At 40.8% G+C, this 18,381-nt stretch overlaps 1 protein-coding gene across 1 annotated transcript in view; it reads left to right on the top strand.

Moving 5' to 3' along the window:
- COL19A1 (collagen type XIX alpha 1 chain) overlaps positions 1 to 18,381 on the top strand; it is a gene marked incomplete at both ends in the record, with an annotated part of 304,611 nt that overhangs the window by 268,441 nt on the left and 17,789 nt on the right. Inside the window, 7 exons of the mRNA XM_084227959.1 lie at positions 3,248 to 3,292; positions 6,371 to 6,415; positions 6,504 to 6,566; positions 9,658 to 9,693; positions 9,817 to 9,861; positions 13,206 to 13,376; positions 15,290 to 15,356. Of these exons, the coding sequence (XP_084084085.1) occupies positions 3,248 to 3,292; positions 6,371 to 6,415; positions 6,504 to 6,566; positions 9,658 to 9,693; positions 9,817 to 9,861; positions 13,206 to 13,376; positions 15,290 to 15,356 (472 nt within the window). The remainder of the gene's footprint in view (positions 1 to 3,247; positions 3,293 to 6,370; positions 6,416 to 6,503; positions 6,567 to 9,657; positions 9,694 to 9,816; positions 9,862 to 13,205; positions 13,377 to 15,289; positions 15,357 to 18,381) is intronic.

The following is an 18,381-nucleotide window of genomic DNA, read 5'->3' as shown; positions in this document are numbered from 1 at the left end:
TCTGTTGACTATGTCCCTCCACTCTCTCCTTGCCCGTAGTGTTTCTTCGGAGAAGTCTGATGTCAGCCTGATTGGTTTTCCTTTGAATGTTATCTGTTTCTTCCCTCTTGCCAGCTTCATTATTTTTTCCTTGTCCTGGATTCTTGGGAGCTTTACTATTATGTGTCTTGCTGTATTTTTCCTTTCGTCGTGGAAGTTTGGTGTTCTTCTTGCTTCTTGTATATCAATTTTCAGCTCCTTCTTCACATTTGGGAAGTTCTCTTCAATTATCTCTTTGAATATTTTCTCTGTTCCTACATCTCTCTCCTCTCCTTCTGGTATTCCTATAACTCTTATATTTCCTTTCCTCATGGAGTCAGATAGTTCCCGAAGTCTTTCTTCGTTCTTTTTCCTTCGTACTTCTCTTTCCTTTTCTGTTTTGGTTCTTTTTATTTCTGTGTCTTCAAGATTACTTATTCGTTCTTCCATTTCATCTATTCTGCTTTCATTGCTTTTCCCAGAATTCTTTAGTTCTTCCATTAATTCTTTGATCTCCTGCATTTCTTTTACTTCCCTCTTTAGGGACTCAATTTCTTTCTTCTGACCATTGTTTTCCCTCTCTAGGGACTCAATTGCATTCTTCTGATCGTTGATTATTTTTCCCTTATCATTGTTTTCCTTTATGACTTCTGTCAGTTTTTTAATCACGGCAATTTTAAATTCTCTTTCTGGAAGGCTCAGAAATTCTTCCAAGTTATTGTCGTTGCAATCTGGGGGCTGGCTTTCTTTTTGTGGTGTGCTTTTTCTCTGGAGAGTTGCTAGGTTGCGTGTGGTTCTTCTCCTCCCTACTGTCTGTTTTCTAATTTGCCGTATGCGTTGGGACACTGTGTTGTTGGGACTTGCCGGCATCTTGGGTGGGCTTCTCTGTTCCCCTCTGGTTCTTCCAGGAGTCATCTGTCAGTTTCAAGCAGCCTTTACTGGAGAAAGGTCCCTGTTCTAAAATGCCGATGTGGGGACACACTCCCCTGTGCGCCTGGTCTGCCCCGGCGGTGGGTTCCTGCTCCCCTCTGGGCTTGGACTGCAGGCCAGAGGGGGTCTGGAGTGGGCGAACTTCCCCCGCTCACCTCTGGCTCCTGAGGAAGCCTTCTGCAGGTAGTCTTTACTGAAGAAATGTCCCTGTTCTAAAATGGTGATGTGGGACACACTCCCTGCGCTTCTGGTCTCAGGCACACTATTCTGCGCGCCTGGTCTGCCCCGGCTGTGGGTGCTCGCTCTCCCTGTGGGCTCAGACTACTTGTTCAGAAGGGGCCCGGTGTGGGCTAACTCCCCAGCTGGCCACTAGCTCCTTCAGTAGCCTGTGCTGGGGTCAAGTCGCTAGGTGGCACCAGAGATCTCTCCTAGAGCCCTTGGGGAGCTGATTTTCCACCCCGTGGGACAGGGAGCAGAGCGGGGATGGTAGGGTACACCTCAACGGCTTTGGGGTGCTGTGTCTGCCTTGTGCCCCACCGTCGTGGGGAACCCACGCCCCTAATTTCGTGCCCCGGGTCTCAGTTCCAAAGCCCTCAGTTCCAGGACGCGGGCTGTAGCCCAGATCAGTGGCGCAGGAATGGCGCCTTTTGAATCCCGCTCCCCTGCCTGGGCGCCTTGTTCCTGCTCACTCAGGGAGGGCCTCCGCCCGGGTCTCAGTTCCAAAGCCCTCAGTTCCAGGACGCGGGCTGTAGCCCAGATCAGTGGCGCGGGAATGGCGCCTCTTGAACCCCGCTCCCCTGCCTGGGCACCCTGTTCCCGCTCACTCAGGGAGGGCCTCCGCCGTCTCCCCGCAAGCCTAGGTCGCAGGCGCAGGGCCCTGGGCAGCTGCAATCCGAGCGCCGCTTTAGCGCAAGCTTACCGGGCGGCCGGGGCTGTGCGCCGGTGCTGGTCTCCTCCTGGTGGGCGGGGCCCTCTCCAATGGCGCCTGGAGCTCACCTCTGCGGTGGATCCTGCAGGGTTCGCCTCAGCTCCCGTTCACGGGGTGTGGTGGCTGAAATAGTTCCTTTCCACTCACCGTCCCACTTGCTGCATCCGTTTTTCTTGTTGGGCGTTTTGGTTTGTTGTTTCCCTCGTCTCTGCCGGTCGGAGAGTGCCGCCTCTGTGGGCGGGGGAGGGGAGCAGGGTTCTGCGCTTCCCTCCCTTCTCGTCCTCTTTTATGGCAACTTTCTTCTTCGGGCAGTTTGCTGGAGTCGTCCGTTTATCTTCCGTGTCCCAGTTCTCACTGGGACCTGCCGCTTTTCCTCCCTATTAACTTTTTTTAATGGGAGATCTTACTCGCAGCATCTCCTCGCCGCCATGTTGCTCCGCCCCTCCTCTGTATTGCTTAATCTTATGCCACTATTCTACTATTTCAATTGTAGCTTTATAGTATGTTTAAATAATGGTATTGCTAATCTCTTTTTTATGCTTCTTTTGACTTTTCCTTTTATACCCTCATTTATTTATTATTCCAGGTGAACTTTAATATCATTTGATCAAACTGCAATTTTGTAAGAATTGCATTACACTTATAAATTAGTTTGGATAACAATGACACTTTACAACATTGTCTTGCCCTCCAAGAACAAACATACCTCTCCATTTAATCAAGTCTTATTTTATTTCCCTTGGTTAAGTTATGAAGTTTTTAAATGTAAGTTCTGCTCAACAAAAATTACTATTTTATCATCCCATATATAATCATTAGTATTTTTAACATTGTCAGCTTTATCTAAAATACCGCATTGCCTTTGGAAAAAGAGGTTGAGACGCTAATATTCAGAGCAACTGAAGGGATCTTCTGATTCTTTAATGAGGAGAACTACAAAATTCCTAGTTCTAAATATCTTTATATGAACATTACATCCAATGAGACAAGTTAGCAAAAGCTTTTAAAAGACATTCAATGCACTTATTTTTTAACTAACAATGAAGAATGCTTTTTGCATATGTGGAATATAAATATTAACTGTAAGTATAAATGGCACCCATTAAAAATAGGTAAAGAAATGATAACATAATTACTTATTTTCATTAAAATTATTATTAGCTTTGCTATTATGACCAAAAGAAAGCTTTAACAACTTCATTGTTGTTAATTTCCCATCTACCATATGGCATCACATCAGCTGATACTGGTAATGTTTATCGATTCCAAAGAAAAGCTTTACTAAATCCAAATCATTTTTTCAATATTAGTTCTATAGCTAAAGATTTTATAGATATCATTATAAATAGCATTTTTTTTTTAACCCAACAGGGAGATCGAGGCCCTGCAGGTCCTCCAGGAATAGCTGGAATATCGGTAAGTCCAGATTATCTAACATTATTTTCACAAACAGTTCTGTCTCCTTAACAGGCCTACAGCTGGAGATAAAGAAGAGTTAGGGAGTACATGGTAACCCCTAAAGCATTAGTTTCATGAAACCTCCAGTTTAAGATATAAAGCTTCCTCCTGCCCCTCTCACACCTGAAAAAAGTTTTGATCTCTTTATTTTCACTTTAATCTTGGGGAGCAGAGAGGGAAACTCAGTTACAAATGACAATACAATAATATACGTATAATGTGTTTTTATATAGTTAGGTCTCTACATTAATTGACAATACAAAGACATACTTTGAGAAGCTTGCTTTGTTTCTCTGCTCTTGTCCTATTTCAAGCTTTCTTGATCCTCAAAAGACAAAATTCTCATCCTTATGCATGTACTTCAAGTTCCTTGTATTAAACTGCAATCTGCCTGAGTTTTCCCTCAGCCCAGTGTAACAGCAGAGCTTTATTGCAGCTGATGTTTCCTCGTAAACTAGCCCTTCAATCCTCTCAATCATTTTTGTTGCTCTCTGGCGTCAAACGCTTTAATCTCATCAAGGTCTTTTCAAATGAATAGGAAGTGCTTCAGGAAAGGTTGAAATCATTTCTCTGAGCCCTAGGGATCATTCTGATCTTCATTCATGGTGCTCTAATTAAAATTTTGTGGTCATGCTTTATGAATAAGAGGCTATTTATCCTCTTGCTAGGTGCCCCTGCAGGGTATATCTAGCATAGGGAAGTGGAAGGAAACCTTGTGCTTGAATCATAAAGACATGAGAAAGATGAGGACGGGTCTACAGCCACCTCCCACTGACATCTCCTGATGTCCAACATCACACAGAGCTTCCCACCACCCACCATCCACCACCACCCACCATCCACCACCACCAACCATCACCATCACCAACACCAGCAGTCACTCTACTTCATACCATTTAGTTGCTAATCTGACAAAAAAATAAATCCCATCCATAATCCATAGAAAACCATATAAGGAGGTGACATCCCCTTTTAGCTATTCCAGAGAAAGTTAAATATTAGTATGCTATAAAAGTAACATGAAAATATTTTCTTTAGCAAGTACTTCAGAGATTTTTTCACAAGTATTCTTGAAGACTGGCTCATACTTAATCCCATTCTTCATACTCCCTCCTCCATGACCATGCCTAGCAACATACCTGGAAGTCTATTTCATCACTGCTCCAAATCCCCTTATAAGCTTCCCCCTTCATTGACAGACTCAAAGGGAAACCCAAAAAAGAATTCCAAAGATAATTGTAAAGGATGCAGCATAATGGAAATAAGGGACTCACCTGCCACTTGTGTATCTGCAAGCTGATCTGTTTACTTTAAAAGACAATTTTCTTATTTCCTAGTTAAGAGGATCAACTGACAATTACATAAAGGGGAAAGGAGTGAAAATTTTCCACACTGTAGATATACAACTGTGTAATGAAAAATGCAACCTAGTTTTTTTATAACTGGACCTGCCTGTGACTCAGAAAATAGTCACAAAATTCTGCAAATAGTAGTGAAGTTTACACAACAGTGTGAATGTACTTAATGCCACTGAATTGTATACTTAAAATAGTCACCTTCATTTTATATATATTTTATCACAGTAAAATAATTTTAAGGTGATTTTTCTGGTTACCTGTTCAGACATGCCGTGATCTCTCTGTAGAGAACCAAGCAGACACAATCCTACTCTTCCTAGAACCTCCTACTTATCCCTTTCTATTATATTCAGCCCCATCCAGTAATCTCTCCAGGCCTTCTTGCTCACCCTTCCTTATAATGGGCAATGAGTATACAGGAGGAATTGCTTTACATTCCTTCTCCTAGACTCTCTGAGTTCTACATGACCTGCAAAATTGCTGCTGCCTCCTATCACTGCCCCGATCCCTTTGTGTCAGATCTCAAGACCTGAATACTCTTCATCCCCTGTATCCATACCAAGACCTTTTGACACTAACCTCGACTCTAATGCATCCCCCAACTCGGGCCCACAGGAGCGTCGGGAGATCCTGCTTGAGCACATGAGGTGTGGGGAGCCAGGGATGCACTCTCAGACTCCATGCCTGCCTCACTTCATTCTCAGCCACACCTGAACCTGTGAGGGGATCTGTTCCAGAGCTCTCAAGAGCAAGTGGGAAAAAGCCCTTTCCTTGCAACTTCCTGGGGTTTCTATGACCTCGGCCTCAAACCTATATGCTGACATTTTTTGCCACATTAGGTTCAAAAGATAGGAGGAGGTTCCTTCTCAAAGGCAGCATTTTTTTAAAGATGTATTTATTTATGCATACAAGAGCTGGGTTAAAGGCCAGAGGTGTGGGGGATGAGAGGATTCACCAGAGACAGAGTGGGGAACAGAACAGGCAGACTAACCGAAACACACCACTGAGGGGAGCAGCGGGCGAGACAGGTGAGGTCTGCTGCCTCAAAGGCAGTATTTTTAAGCCAAGTCTGGACACTGACTCTTCTCTGCTTCCTGTCTCTGCTAACTCATCTTTCTCTTCTTATCTCTCCTTGTGGTCTCTCTACCCCAGGTCTATCTCTCCTTGTGGTCTCCGTTGTCAGTCCAAGCCACGTTATGTTAGAGTAAATTAATCTTTCCTCTCTCTTTAAATCAAATGTGGTTTTTCAAGTCAAGCAAGCTGTTTTCTAGGCTATCTTACTATGAATGTAAAAGCCCACTTATGAAACTCAAAAATCTAAGAAAGATTTCTCTGACCACTTTGTGCCTTTTAACCCCTAACATAAAGAAGAGCTGCCATTCAAAAATGCACAAGTGGGATTTTCAGTAATAAGAATATATTGGCTTAATAGTTTCAAAAATATTATCCTTATACTCTTCCTGTGTCTTTCCATAATACACATATACATGCATGAGAAAACTGTGCTCAGCCTGTACTTAGAGCCTGCAGAGTCAAGCTTGTGGCCCCTGGACTCTGTCGTGTTAGGAACGCCATTTAGCGCAGAGTCACAGCTCTTGCAGCACATCAAGCTCACAGATAGGGAGGGAAGCACATGGCACCTCTCGTCATCTGACTCCTTTTTGATTTGATTTCCCAGGGGAAACCTGGAGCCCCAGGACCTCAGGGATTTCCAGGGGAACCGGTGAGTTGCCATTTGTATACTGAAAACTTGCACCCCTGTGCTGTTTTAGTTTCTCTTGACAGTTTCTTTTCTGTGCATATCCCTGCAGGGTGAGAGAGGACCTGTGGGCGACATAGGCTTTCCTGGACCAGAAGGGCCCTCAGGAAAACCAGTAAGACATTTTCCATTAAATGTTTGCAGTTTGACAAATATTCTAAGCATCGCCTCCTCTTCTATCTCCTCAGAATATCTGAGATTTGAATAAGTAGTTTCCAAGAAATTAAGAGCAAGTCTTGCAAATGGATGTTTTGGAGAGTGGTTCTCTCAGAGTGTCCTCGCTCTCTGTGAGGTCTTTATGTCTGAAACAATGGTGAGAAAGGTGAGAGTTTTGTCTTAAGGGTCAGAAAATTAGACTCATTATTTCTTAAGTCTGCTGTTCTCAGTGGAGTTAAGAAATAAAATGACCTGTCACATCCTAAAAGATAAACAGAAGACTCACCACTGTAATACCTGCACGTTAAGCTAAAGACTAAAGTAGAAGCTATTTTCCCAGATTCCTTCCTGTATCTATGGGCCTTGTTCTTACATCTTCATAAATCACAGCTGGCAAATATATCATCATCTTATGTCCTACAAGAGCTCTCAGCTACTGATATATAATATTGATGGCACTATAAGAGTCAGACCTACTAATTCAACTCAATTCAATTTGACCTATATCCATCTAGTCCCTGCTATTTGCTAAGGAAGTGCTGGGCCCAGAGGGGGAAGACAGAAACATGAATAATGAATAGGACATACTCCACTGTCAGGTTTTTTCCTTCAAGGAAGGTCCTGCTCCTTTTGCTTGTTTATTTGCCATCATCTATAGGGGAAGCGATGCAATTAGCAGAGGGGAGATGAAGGTAGGGGAGCAGCACAGAGCTCAGGAAGTTGGCTCAGTGTCTTTGTGAAACCTTCAGCATAGGCGCAATCCCTGGACACTCTCTCCCCAGAGAAGACAACATGAAAAATGGGAAGCACGTGCAATTAGTGTCAGGATGACTTGGTTTTGAATTATGTATGATGTATAGGGGTTTTTCAGTCACTTTAGTAACCTGCTGGATGGTAAGATTTTCATGCCTGGTCATGGGGGATGCTTAGTAAATATTTGTTTCCTTCCCTGCCTCTCCCTTTACCTTCTCTTACCAACTCCCCACTCCCTGTAAGCCATCATGTAGATGCTTAGATCATTATGCTTCCATGGAATTATAGAGAAAGAAATTTGTTCATTCAAAAAATATTCCTTGAGTATCTACTACATACTAGCACTGTTTTGAGTGCCAACAACTCATCAGGGAGCAGGGGGGCATTACAGTCTGGGGACACAGACAACAAACATGCACACACACACACACATACTCCTGCAGAGTAAGATGCTAGAGTGTCATTTTAATGGGGTGGTTGAAAAGGGTGTGCCATTTGATCAAAAACCTGTGGGAAAGAAGAGATGAAGCTACCGGGAAGGAAAGGGGCCTCACGCTGGAGTACAGATGCAGGGGAGTTGGTGGGTCAGGGGAGAGGAAGGAAGGTGCTTCGCTCCTGTTTATTTTCACAGTGAAAGAATCGAGGTCATCACCTGAGCATGAGGCGTGGGGTGGTGATGCTGGAGGTTGGGAGAGACAGGAAAATATACTTTTGGAGAGAAGGAAAGGAGTCAAATCAGGTAACAGGGAAGGAGGATCTGGCTGTGCACAGGGACTGCTCTCCCTCTGCTGATGTGCAGGGAGATTGGAATAGGTGAGCCAGGAGATGTGTTTTTCATCAACCACAGTCAGGCGCTCAGAGGCAGACACACAGTAGACACAGTTAGTTACACCCAGGAATGTGGTTCTTCCAGATAAGGAAGATGAGGGGAGAGATTACTGTCACAAGCTCTGAAAGCAGGACTGTCCTATGGAAAGCAAGTTAGTAACACCTTCCTATACAAAGAGCAGAGCACACATGACAGGATTTGATGAATTACAAGAGACCAAAAAAAAAAAAAAAAGGTTACAGGATTATTTCTTTTCTTATATTGTTACCAAAAACATGAATTACTTTTTTATACTAGATTTATCTTCTTTTATTCAAGTGACAGAAAGTTCTTTCATATCCTCTCCTTAATCAGCTCTATCTTTATTGCTTGTGTTTCTGGATGTAATAAATTCTTTGAACCATTCACTTCAGGTAACATGTTCTTAGTTAAAGTGCTCCAGATAATTCCCAGGATGCTTCAGAGAGTTTGGGAGACTTTGGGTTATCAACTGTGACAGATTTTAGTGTAATTTACAGCAGTGAAAACATGTAGTTGTCTGCAGTTCCATCCTCATAGAATCCATTCCAGCACAATAAAAGTCTCCTCGGCTTTTCAGAGGAGCATTCCATGCAATTGCCTGCTGGCTAAGAAATCATTTTCCTTACCTTGATCTCCCTCTTCAAATCAAATCTCAAAAACACATCTGCTGCTGGACTCTAGGTATTTGATTTGACCCCAAGTGCTTTTCCTTCTTACATCTCCCAGCCAACAGTTCTCCTAGTCTTATAACTCTCCAAGCAGGACTGAGCTTTATTACCACCTCCTGAACTGTCTTCTGAAGTTTAGGAAACTTCTAGTTTTCTAATAAAAAGCCACTATTTAATACTCTCAAAAACCATGATTACAGATTTCTTATTTCCTTTCATATTTTCCAACCGAAAAATAACAATTGTTCTCTGGCTGACAGTTCATTTCATAGGAGGATCATGCTCTGGCCGTGTTATGAAATTTCCCCAGCAGCAACTGAGACCATTTACAAAGAATGATTCTCTCTGCTGGGAAAGATTTTATAGGTAACAATAAATGCTGCACACAAGCCACCCGCGCCATGGGACAGCTTCTTTTTTCTCAGAATGTGCCTAATAGAATAAGTAAGGAAAATAATCCTGTTGACTATTAACAGTGAACTAGGCACTTTCTGTTATTGCACTAAATTCTTAGTTTTAAGGTCATTATTTTACCCTCAATTTATAAGAAGCCAGTGCTGTTAAGGGTAAACAAATTGCCTGGAGTAATGGGACTTGTAAGTGACAGAGTGAGAATTCCAACTCAGGGCTGTCTGATTCTATCCATTTGGTTTTCCACTTCACGTACTATCTCACAAAAAGCTCACTAGAAACATGATTAAGTCCTTAAAACTTTACCCCTTTGTTGTGTTTATGTCTCACGGCAGAATTCGAAATAGTCACCATTTTTTTCTTTATAGGGAATGAATGGAAAGGATGGATTACCAGGTGCTCAGGTATGGAAAACACCATTTAAAATAAATGTCCTAATGCAAAACTACATACAGAATACCTGATCGAGCTGATTGATGGAAAATATTGGCAAATGGTGATTTTTAGTGTTGATGTCTGTTTTTCAGGGCATCATGGGTAAACCTGGAGATAGAGGCCCTAAAGGAGAACGTGTATGTATATTACAATTATGGTCATTATTTCAGTCCCCATTACAGCTGTCCCATCGTTGACTTACACAATTATGTATGTAGACAAATATTCCAGTATGAAAAGCCCAGGATATATATGATCCAAGATCTGTGCTAGGTGTACAAAATAACAAAGGACCCAAAAGCAGGTCATGTGTCAGGTAGGCCTACATGACTGGCCTTTTGTACAAGCTCAGTCTGGCTTTCTATTCCAGTTTGGAAGATGTTATCATCCTCCGCTCTGAGACACATTTCCTACTATAACCATCACCCACATTCTTTTTACCTAGAGTAGGAGTTCTCTACCTCAGTACTGTTGGTATTTACAACAGGTAAATTCTTTGTTGTAGGTGCCTGTCCTGGGCATTGTGAGACATTCAACAGCATCCTTGGCCTCTATTGCTATACTCATGAGCACCACCCTCCCTCCAGTGGTGATAACCAAAACGGTCTCCATGGTGATAACCAAAACTGTCTCCACTAGTTGAGAACCAGTGACCTAATGGAATTAGGCATTATGGATGACTTTATTCCAAGCTGAATAAAGGGGGTAGTGTGAAGCAAAACGGAAAAGAGCAGTGAATGTATAAGTCATCCGTAATGCCGATTTTGTGGTCTGCTTTTATTTGAATAGTTTTGGTTGTTGATGTCATCATTGCAACTTTGCTTTATTTTCTTTAATAAATAAAATATGGGAACATTTTTCTGGTAGAATGGGAGTTAGCCCACTGCAGCAAGTTACTCAGACATCGTTCCTCAGTAGAATGCTAGTACGGGCAGCTAGTGGTGTTAGCATGTGCACTTGCGTGTGATGTGTATGCATGCTGATGTCTAGTATACTAGTCTTCACTTATTATGTAGATGATCTGGGAAAATTAAAGGAAATATGAAAATAGAGATAAGTAAAAAAGGAAAAAAAAAAACCTACCTTATTCCACAACAAAGATAAGCACTATTGATATTTGGGATGTATTCCCATCTCTCTCACTTGTTAGACTTAATATACAATTACACTTAAAGTATCAATATAAGTAAATATACACTTTTCAAAAAATTGGTTCATACTGTTTTGTAAATTGCTTCTTTTTCATCTAACAATATGTAATGACCGTGTCTTTTCATGTCTTTTCATCTATATTTACTGTAGATCTATATTTACATCTATATTATTTCCCCTTTCAATAGTTACATGTTATTCCACTGTTTGGATATGCCTTATTTTATTCACCTAGCCCCCTTTTTGTAAGTATGTAGGTTATTCATAATAAGAAACATTTCTATGTTGAACATCCTTGTGTCTAAATGATAAAAGTTTTAATATGTGGAGATTATTTTGTATATGATCAGAGTATTAATCAAAATGTACTAGTATTTCTTTTGTTAAATTTTTGCCATTTCAGATATTTCTCTAAATATGAATTGGGTTGATATATCTGTATCAGATTGTTTTTATAATTAGCATTGGTATTAGGTTAATCTGTCTTTACTTCTTACTCCATGTCTTCTTTCTCCATCTGTTCATTCCATAATCAAATAGATCTAATTATTCATTTGTTTTCATTTTTTTAATACCTTGAGAAAGAGTTTGGTCTTTTGCAGAGTAGTCATAAATAAAAGAATAATATAAAATACGGGGCAATATCAATACATATTTGTGTTCTGGAGTTTGGAACTGAATATTCAAATACCTATAACTGAAAAACCTGTGATGATAGTGATATCTCTCTCTTTCTCTCTCTCTCTCTCTCACTGACTCTCTCTCTCTCCCCGCTTCTCTCTCACACACACACAAATACTCTCTTATTCACAAACACATATAGTACCTGACACATGCAGAATAAAAGCCAGCATTAAAAAAGCTTCTTATCAGATGCAGGCACATCTAATATAATCTTTTTTTTTTAATGTATGATTTTTTTAATACTCAACTTTTTTTTTTTTAATAGAGGCATGTTTTATTTATTTATTTATTTATTTGTTTGTTTGTTTATACATGCACTGGGTACAGTCAGAAGTGCGGGAGGGTGAGAGAATTCACCAGAGCCAGAGCGGGGAGCAGAGCAGGCAGAAGGACCGAAGTACACTGCTGAGGGGAGCAGCGGGCAGCAGAAGAGGTCTGCGCGCCATGCGGGACCCTCCTCTGGTGGCCGGGGGGCAGCCGGGGATCGAACCGGCGCGGCAGAGGCCGCGGGCAGCTTCGCAACCCAGCGCTCAACTGCTGCGCCACCGGGGAAGCCCCACATCTAATATAATCTTATTACTAATTTATTATGGCATCTTACTCTACAAATTCTCTTACAATTGATTTACACTATTGAGTAAATAATCTCAGTGACAGTGGTCCACCGCAACCCCCTGCTTCAGAACTTTCCAAAAGCTTTCCTTTCTAATCTTCCTAAATTGTGTAAATTTAGAACACAGCACTAGTACATGCAAGTCACACACACACACACACACACACACTATATATATATATAAATACATATATATAAATATATATATAAATATAATATATATATATATATAAATGAGTACAAAAGATAAAGCCAGAGTCTAATAAAGACCATATATACAGGGGAAATTAGAAAAAAAAATCACATGATTTAGGAGAGATTTTGAATGTCCTAAAAAATTTTTTTACAATTTATTTATGCATACAAGAATGGGGTACATGCCAGAGGTGTGGGCGGTGAGAGGATTCACCCAGAGACAGAGTGGGGAACAGAACAGGCAGATTGATTGAAATACACTGCTAAGGGGAGCAGCGGGTGAGTCAGGAGAGGTCTGCTGCGCCATGTGGGTTGCTCCCTGGCCGAGAATCGAACTCTTGCTGCAGTGGCTGCTGTTAGCTTCATAGGTTGTGTCTTAACCCCTTGTGCCACCACGGAGACCCCCTAAAATTTTTTTGAGTGAAAAATCACAGTGATGAGATTCACTTGGTAATCAGTCTTCCTGTCATTTCAAAGAAAACCTAAGCTTGAAATGACAGTTGCTATTGATTTTCAAAAGTGTCATCATTCTAGATGTATTTGGTTCTGGCAATCAAATACAATAAACATTGTAACTAATTTTTTCTTGCCTGCTTTCAACATGCTAGGTATGTTCTAGGCACTTTCCTTGAGTTAACACATTTATTTCTCAGCATCACCCTACTTAGTGGAGATTTTTAATATTCCCATTTTATGGGAAAACAAGTTAAGGCACAGAGAATTTAAATCACTTATCTAAGGCCTCACAGTTAGTGGTGCCAATATGAATCCAGAACCTTTACTCTTGGCCACATGCAGTTCTAGAAGAAATCATTATCTTAATATTTTCTTCAATAGGGTGATCAGGGCATTCCAGGAGATAGAGGACCACAAGGTGAACGGGGAAAACCAGGCCTTCCAGGCACGAAAGGGTCCATAGGTCCTGTGGGACCACCAGGAAGCAAAGGCTCTGTGGGATCTCCTGGCCACCAAGGCCCTCCAGGCAACCCAGGCATCCCAGGAACTCCGGTGAGTAGTGCCAAGAGTCCCAGGAGTTCATGGCTTGTATTGACCAGGCATCCTGGTCATAATGAAAGCAGCCATGTAAATAACAGATGAACCACATACGAACATACATAAAATGAGCCTAATCTGGTCACCATGAGAGTGGCAAGAGGTATCATTTATTTTAAATTATATACTGGATCCTCTTCTAAGGACTTACTATATATGACATCAGTGGATTCTTACAACTTATCTGGGAACAGAGGTATCCTTTCCACCCCACATTCACACATGCAAAAACTGAGAGTTCACTTGTCCAAGATCATAACTTATTTGATTGGTCAGATGGATTCTTCATTCTTAAATACTGTCTAGAACATCTCTTGTACAACATAAAAAAAAAAACACGTCTGTTTCCTATAAAATTCCACTTTGTAAACTATCAGAGGAACAAATCTGCCTGGAGTAGTATTTTGCAATGGAACCAAAGGCAGCCAAGAAAGTGTTTAATTAGGAAACTTATATCTCTGTCAGTATCCTCAGGAGGCCTGGTGGGTATCCAGTCCACAGAGGAACTTTCCCTGCAGATACCCTTGCCAGAAAGAAAGGTAGGTTCTGGAGTCAGGTCAGGAAGTTTAGAACATGCTTAACTCAGATAATCAGCTGATACCAGATATAGGGCAAAATTAGGCATTTCCACAATATTCAAATATCTTTATTTTTACCCAATCTTCCTAAACAGTACTTGGATAAAGCCTTAAAATGAACTCTCAGCACTATGTCAGTAATTGATATTAGTTGCATTAATTTAAGTACATTTGTCCCATAAGCTATGAAAATAAAGCAGTGGAATAGGGCACCCCTAGAATTATTCTGATCTACAGAAATCACTTTATAAACCCATCACATTCCCTTTAATACCATGCATATACCCTTGAATAATAACCACAAAGTACAAAGTAATGAAATACTCTTGAAATCCTAACCATCATGAAAAATAATGGTTCCCTCTTAAAAATATCTAGGTAGTATAATAAAACATTACTATTTTAAATGTTACAGTCTTCATCAAATTTATGTGAATTTCTTTATAAAGGAGTTTAAAAGTTCAGCTGACATTATTTACCGACTTTTCTTTAAGGAATAAACTTAAACATAAAATAGATAAAACTTAGTAAATTTATCCCACTGATAAAACATCATAAAGAATAATCCAGCATAACTTTGAGTATTCTTCCTTTGAAGATACATAACATCAGTTAGATATTAATTTTACCAGTATCCAAGAATTGGTTATAAGTTGGGTCTGAGATTCTAACATTATAAAACCACTTTTCAAATTCTATAACTTCAGAAAAATGAAGTAATAGAAAGTGTCTTTCCTAATTGTGTGAAGCCATGCCTTTCCATTTAATAGGAAATAGTCATATCTCTGGCTGAGTCCACCTACACTTAAAGCGATTATGCACTTCAATTCTTTCCTCTCATTTTATCAAAACAAAAAATATTTATTGCCTGATAGTCAATTGCCAAAAACATTTTGCTTGAGCAATATATCACTACAAAACTTTCAAGTATGAACTTCAACCCATATTTCTATTCTTTATTCATTGGTGCTATGCTCTATTTTTTTTAAGATTTATTTATTTATGCTTACAAGAGCTGGGGTACAGGCCAGAGATGTGGGGGTCGGGGGTGAGAGGATCCACCAGAGGCAGAGAGGGGAACAGAACAGGCAGGCTGACTGAAATACACTGCTGAGGGGAGCAGTGGGCAAGACAGGAGAGGTCTGCTGTACCATGTGGGTCACTTCCCTGGGCGGGGATCAACCTCCTGCTGCAGAGGCTGCGGATTGCTTCGTGGAGCGGTGCTTAACCCCTTGCACCACCAGGGATGCCCTATATGCTATTTTAACATTTTTTTCCTTCTTCTTCCAGGCTGATGCAGTTTCATTTGAAGAAATAAAGAAGTATATTAATCAGGAGGTTCTAAGGATTTTTGAAGGTTAGATTTCCTTAACAAACATTTCTGAATTTTTACTCATTTCCCCTCCTCCATTTAATGTGGGAAATCACTTCAGCCACATTCTCAAAACATGGCTGTTCAACAGCTTTACCGGTCAGCCCACTTCATAATGGAGTAGCTCTGTTTGATAGGAAATTCTTTCTGACAGTAAGTTAAATTTTCCTCCCTATAACTTCCTCTCACTATTCCTGATCTCGCCCATGCACAGGTAAAGTAGCTCCCTTATTCACATGTCAGCCCTGTGAGTATTTCTCAGTCTCTTAGTTTTCAAGCTGCTCCTCAACTTCCTCTTTCACGGTGTATTAAATGTATCCAGCCCCTGATCATCACCCTTGAGAAATGCTTGAATGTAAATCACCTTCATTCACTCAGGAGTGTTTTGACCTGGGCAGAGCACAGAGTCTTTTGATTTAGACCAAAGACAACAAACTAAAGCCCAGCAGTCCAACCTCCACCTGTGCTTATATGGTCCTCAAGCTAAGAATATCTTTCTTTTTTGTTTTTTTGAGGGTTTTTTTTTGGGGGGGGGGCAGTGGGGGACATTAGAGAGGGATGGTTAAACACTTTCTAATTTTTTTTTGGAAACCTACAGAATATTTTATGACATTTGAAAATGATTTGAAATTCAAATCTGTGTCCATAAATATAGTGTTATTGGAGCACAGTCTCACTCCTTTATGCATTTTCTCTGACTGCTTTCTTGCTCAGCAGCAGACTTGAGTAGCAGTGACAGGGACCATATAGCAGGTAAAACCTTAAATATTTGCTATAAGCTCCTTACCTAGGGAAGTTTTCTGATCCCTGATATAGACACCTCAATAACGCGGCCCAAGATAGCGTTCTTTAAAACAATCATCCATACCACAGTGTTGATTGATTTTGAGTTTTCAATTAACCAACAATTCTGGGTCTTCCTTATACAAACCTTTTAGAAATTAAGTATTCCTCATTATGCACAGTGTCCATTTTAAAAATCTAAGTGATTTTTTTCTTATTAAATTTTAAGTGATTCTTGTTCTTACATTGTCCAGCTGGAAGATATCTATATCATTGTAGGGCAATTTGGCTGACCCTCAGAATTTTGTGTCATCTCTAAATTTTATAAAAACATCATCATTCGAATTGACAGAAATGTTTAATAAAAAATAGTTAAGAATCAAGGAGTAGACCTTTCTAAATGCCATTGCATTTCTCCTGCCCACTCAAATCATCTGTCAGTCTGTTGTTTTATGAGCACTGCATCACAGAGCTGCCCTAAAATCACTCTGTGTTTCTTTTCCACTCACAAGGATATCACATGATTTTTATCAAATGATCTGCTAAAAATCAGAATCATTCCCCTCAACTTTGACCTTAATAAAGTGCAAATTATTTATCTCTAGGAAATAAATCCACATCTTTTCTCATGGTCCCTGCTTCCTTTGCTAAGGGAGCATCCTTAGGTCACAAATACATTCATGAATTTTGCAAGAAATAAGATTACAAGATGCTCCAAGTTCATCTTTTTTTTTAAAGAATTATTTATTTATTTATACAAGCACTGGGTACAGTCAGAATGTCTGAATGCAGGAGGGTGAGAGGATTCACCAGAGCCAGAGCGGGGAGCAGAGCAGGCAGAAGGACCGAAGTACACTGCTGAGGAGAGCAGTGGGTGGCAGGAGAGGTCTGCGCCCCATGTGGGACCCTCCCCAGTGGCCGGGGATTGAGGGTGCTGGCGACTGGGGATTAAACTGGAGCTACAAAGGCTGCGTGCGAGTAGCTTCGCAGCCCAGCACTCAACCGCTGCGCCACCAGGGGAGGCCCGCTCCAAGTTCATCTTAAGTCTTTCTATTGCAAACATGGAATTAACTGCTCTCCAAGAAGCTCTGATTGTTTTAAGCATTCATTGCTATTAGAGACTAAAATCTCAGTGCTTGAGTGCACATTAACTTACTTTACATGCACACTTGAGATAGAGCAGAACACTGGAACTTTCATCTGCTCCAGAGACACAATAGGAAAAAATGGTTTTTAAAGGTCATGAACTTGTACTGTTGATTTCAATTTCCCTCATCTCTACTAAATATCTTTACCTTGCTCTGACATGATAATTTATTATTATAGTTATTCACTTTTTTTGGGGGGGGGGATGTCTACCAGTTTTTCTCTTGTAATTTTAATATTGTCCTTATATTTAGAAATCTTTTCTTTTTGAATTATGCATCATTGAATATGCTCCATCATTGAATATGCTCCTCATTGAACATTGAATATGTTTACATCCCAAACATCCCCCCTCAACAAGCAACCCTCAAGCATCACCTGTCTGAAAAAGAGAAGGACATTCCAAGCTTTCCAGGCAAACACTGAGAAATATAACATCACCAGAGCAGCTAAGTTGCAGGAGTCAATGCAAAGTGAAAATATAGGTGGCCTTGTTCAAAAAATATTAAGAATTACAAGCAGCCACAGCAGAGGATTATACTTTGTGAGTGTGGAGCCCAGCGTGACTGCACAGGTAGCATGTCTGTAGAGCAGAGCCTGGACATTCCTAAGGTCTCAGGTGGTGGCCATGCCTTTAGTAGACCATGATCTTGAAAAGGAAAATACCGGCAAATTCACCTTTTTGAATTTGTTTTAGCTCAATTTCCTTGGGGTCAGGGTCCGCGAGTTCATGTGTTCCATGTCATTATGTTTTACCACAGGCAGCTTTAGTGTCAAAGTTCAAGTTCTTAAACTCTAGATGAAAACATGTCAAATAGCTTAGTATCTTGTCAGACTTTATATAGGCAGGTTAGGAATGTCAGAAAATATACACAAGCACTAGCAGAAATATGTATTATGTTGAGATAGGGGAGGCCTTCATTTTGCAAGTCCATTCTCTGCTTACTCCCACGAAGGACTGTCAGCCCCTGAGGAGGGAAATCTGGGCAATTGATTCATTCTCCGTTGGGCTGGAGCAGGCTCACCTGGTTTGCACTTTATTGGCACATCCTCCTCTAACTCTGGGAGTGTCCTTCTGCCT

This window comes from Talpa europaea (assembly GCF_964194135.1).
Source record: "Talpa europaea genome assembly, chromosome: 2".
Taxonomy (NCBI): domain Eukaryota; kingdom Metazoa; phylum Chordata; class Mammalia; order Eulipotyphla; family Talpidae; genus Talpa; species Talpa europaea.
Note: the sequence above shows the minus strand (reverse complement) of the source record. Positions and strands in the feature narration are given on the sequence as shown.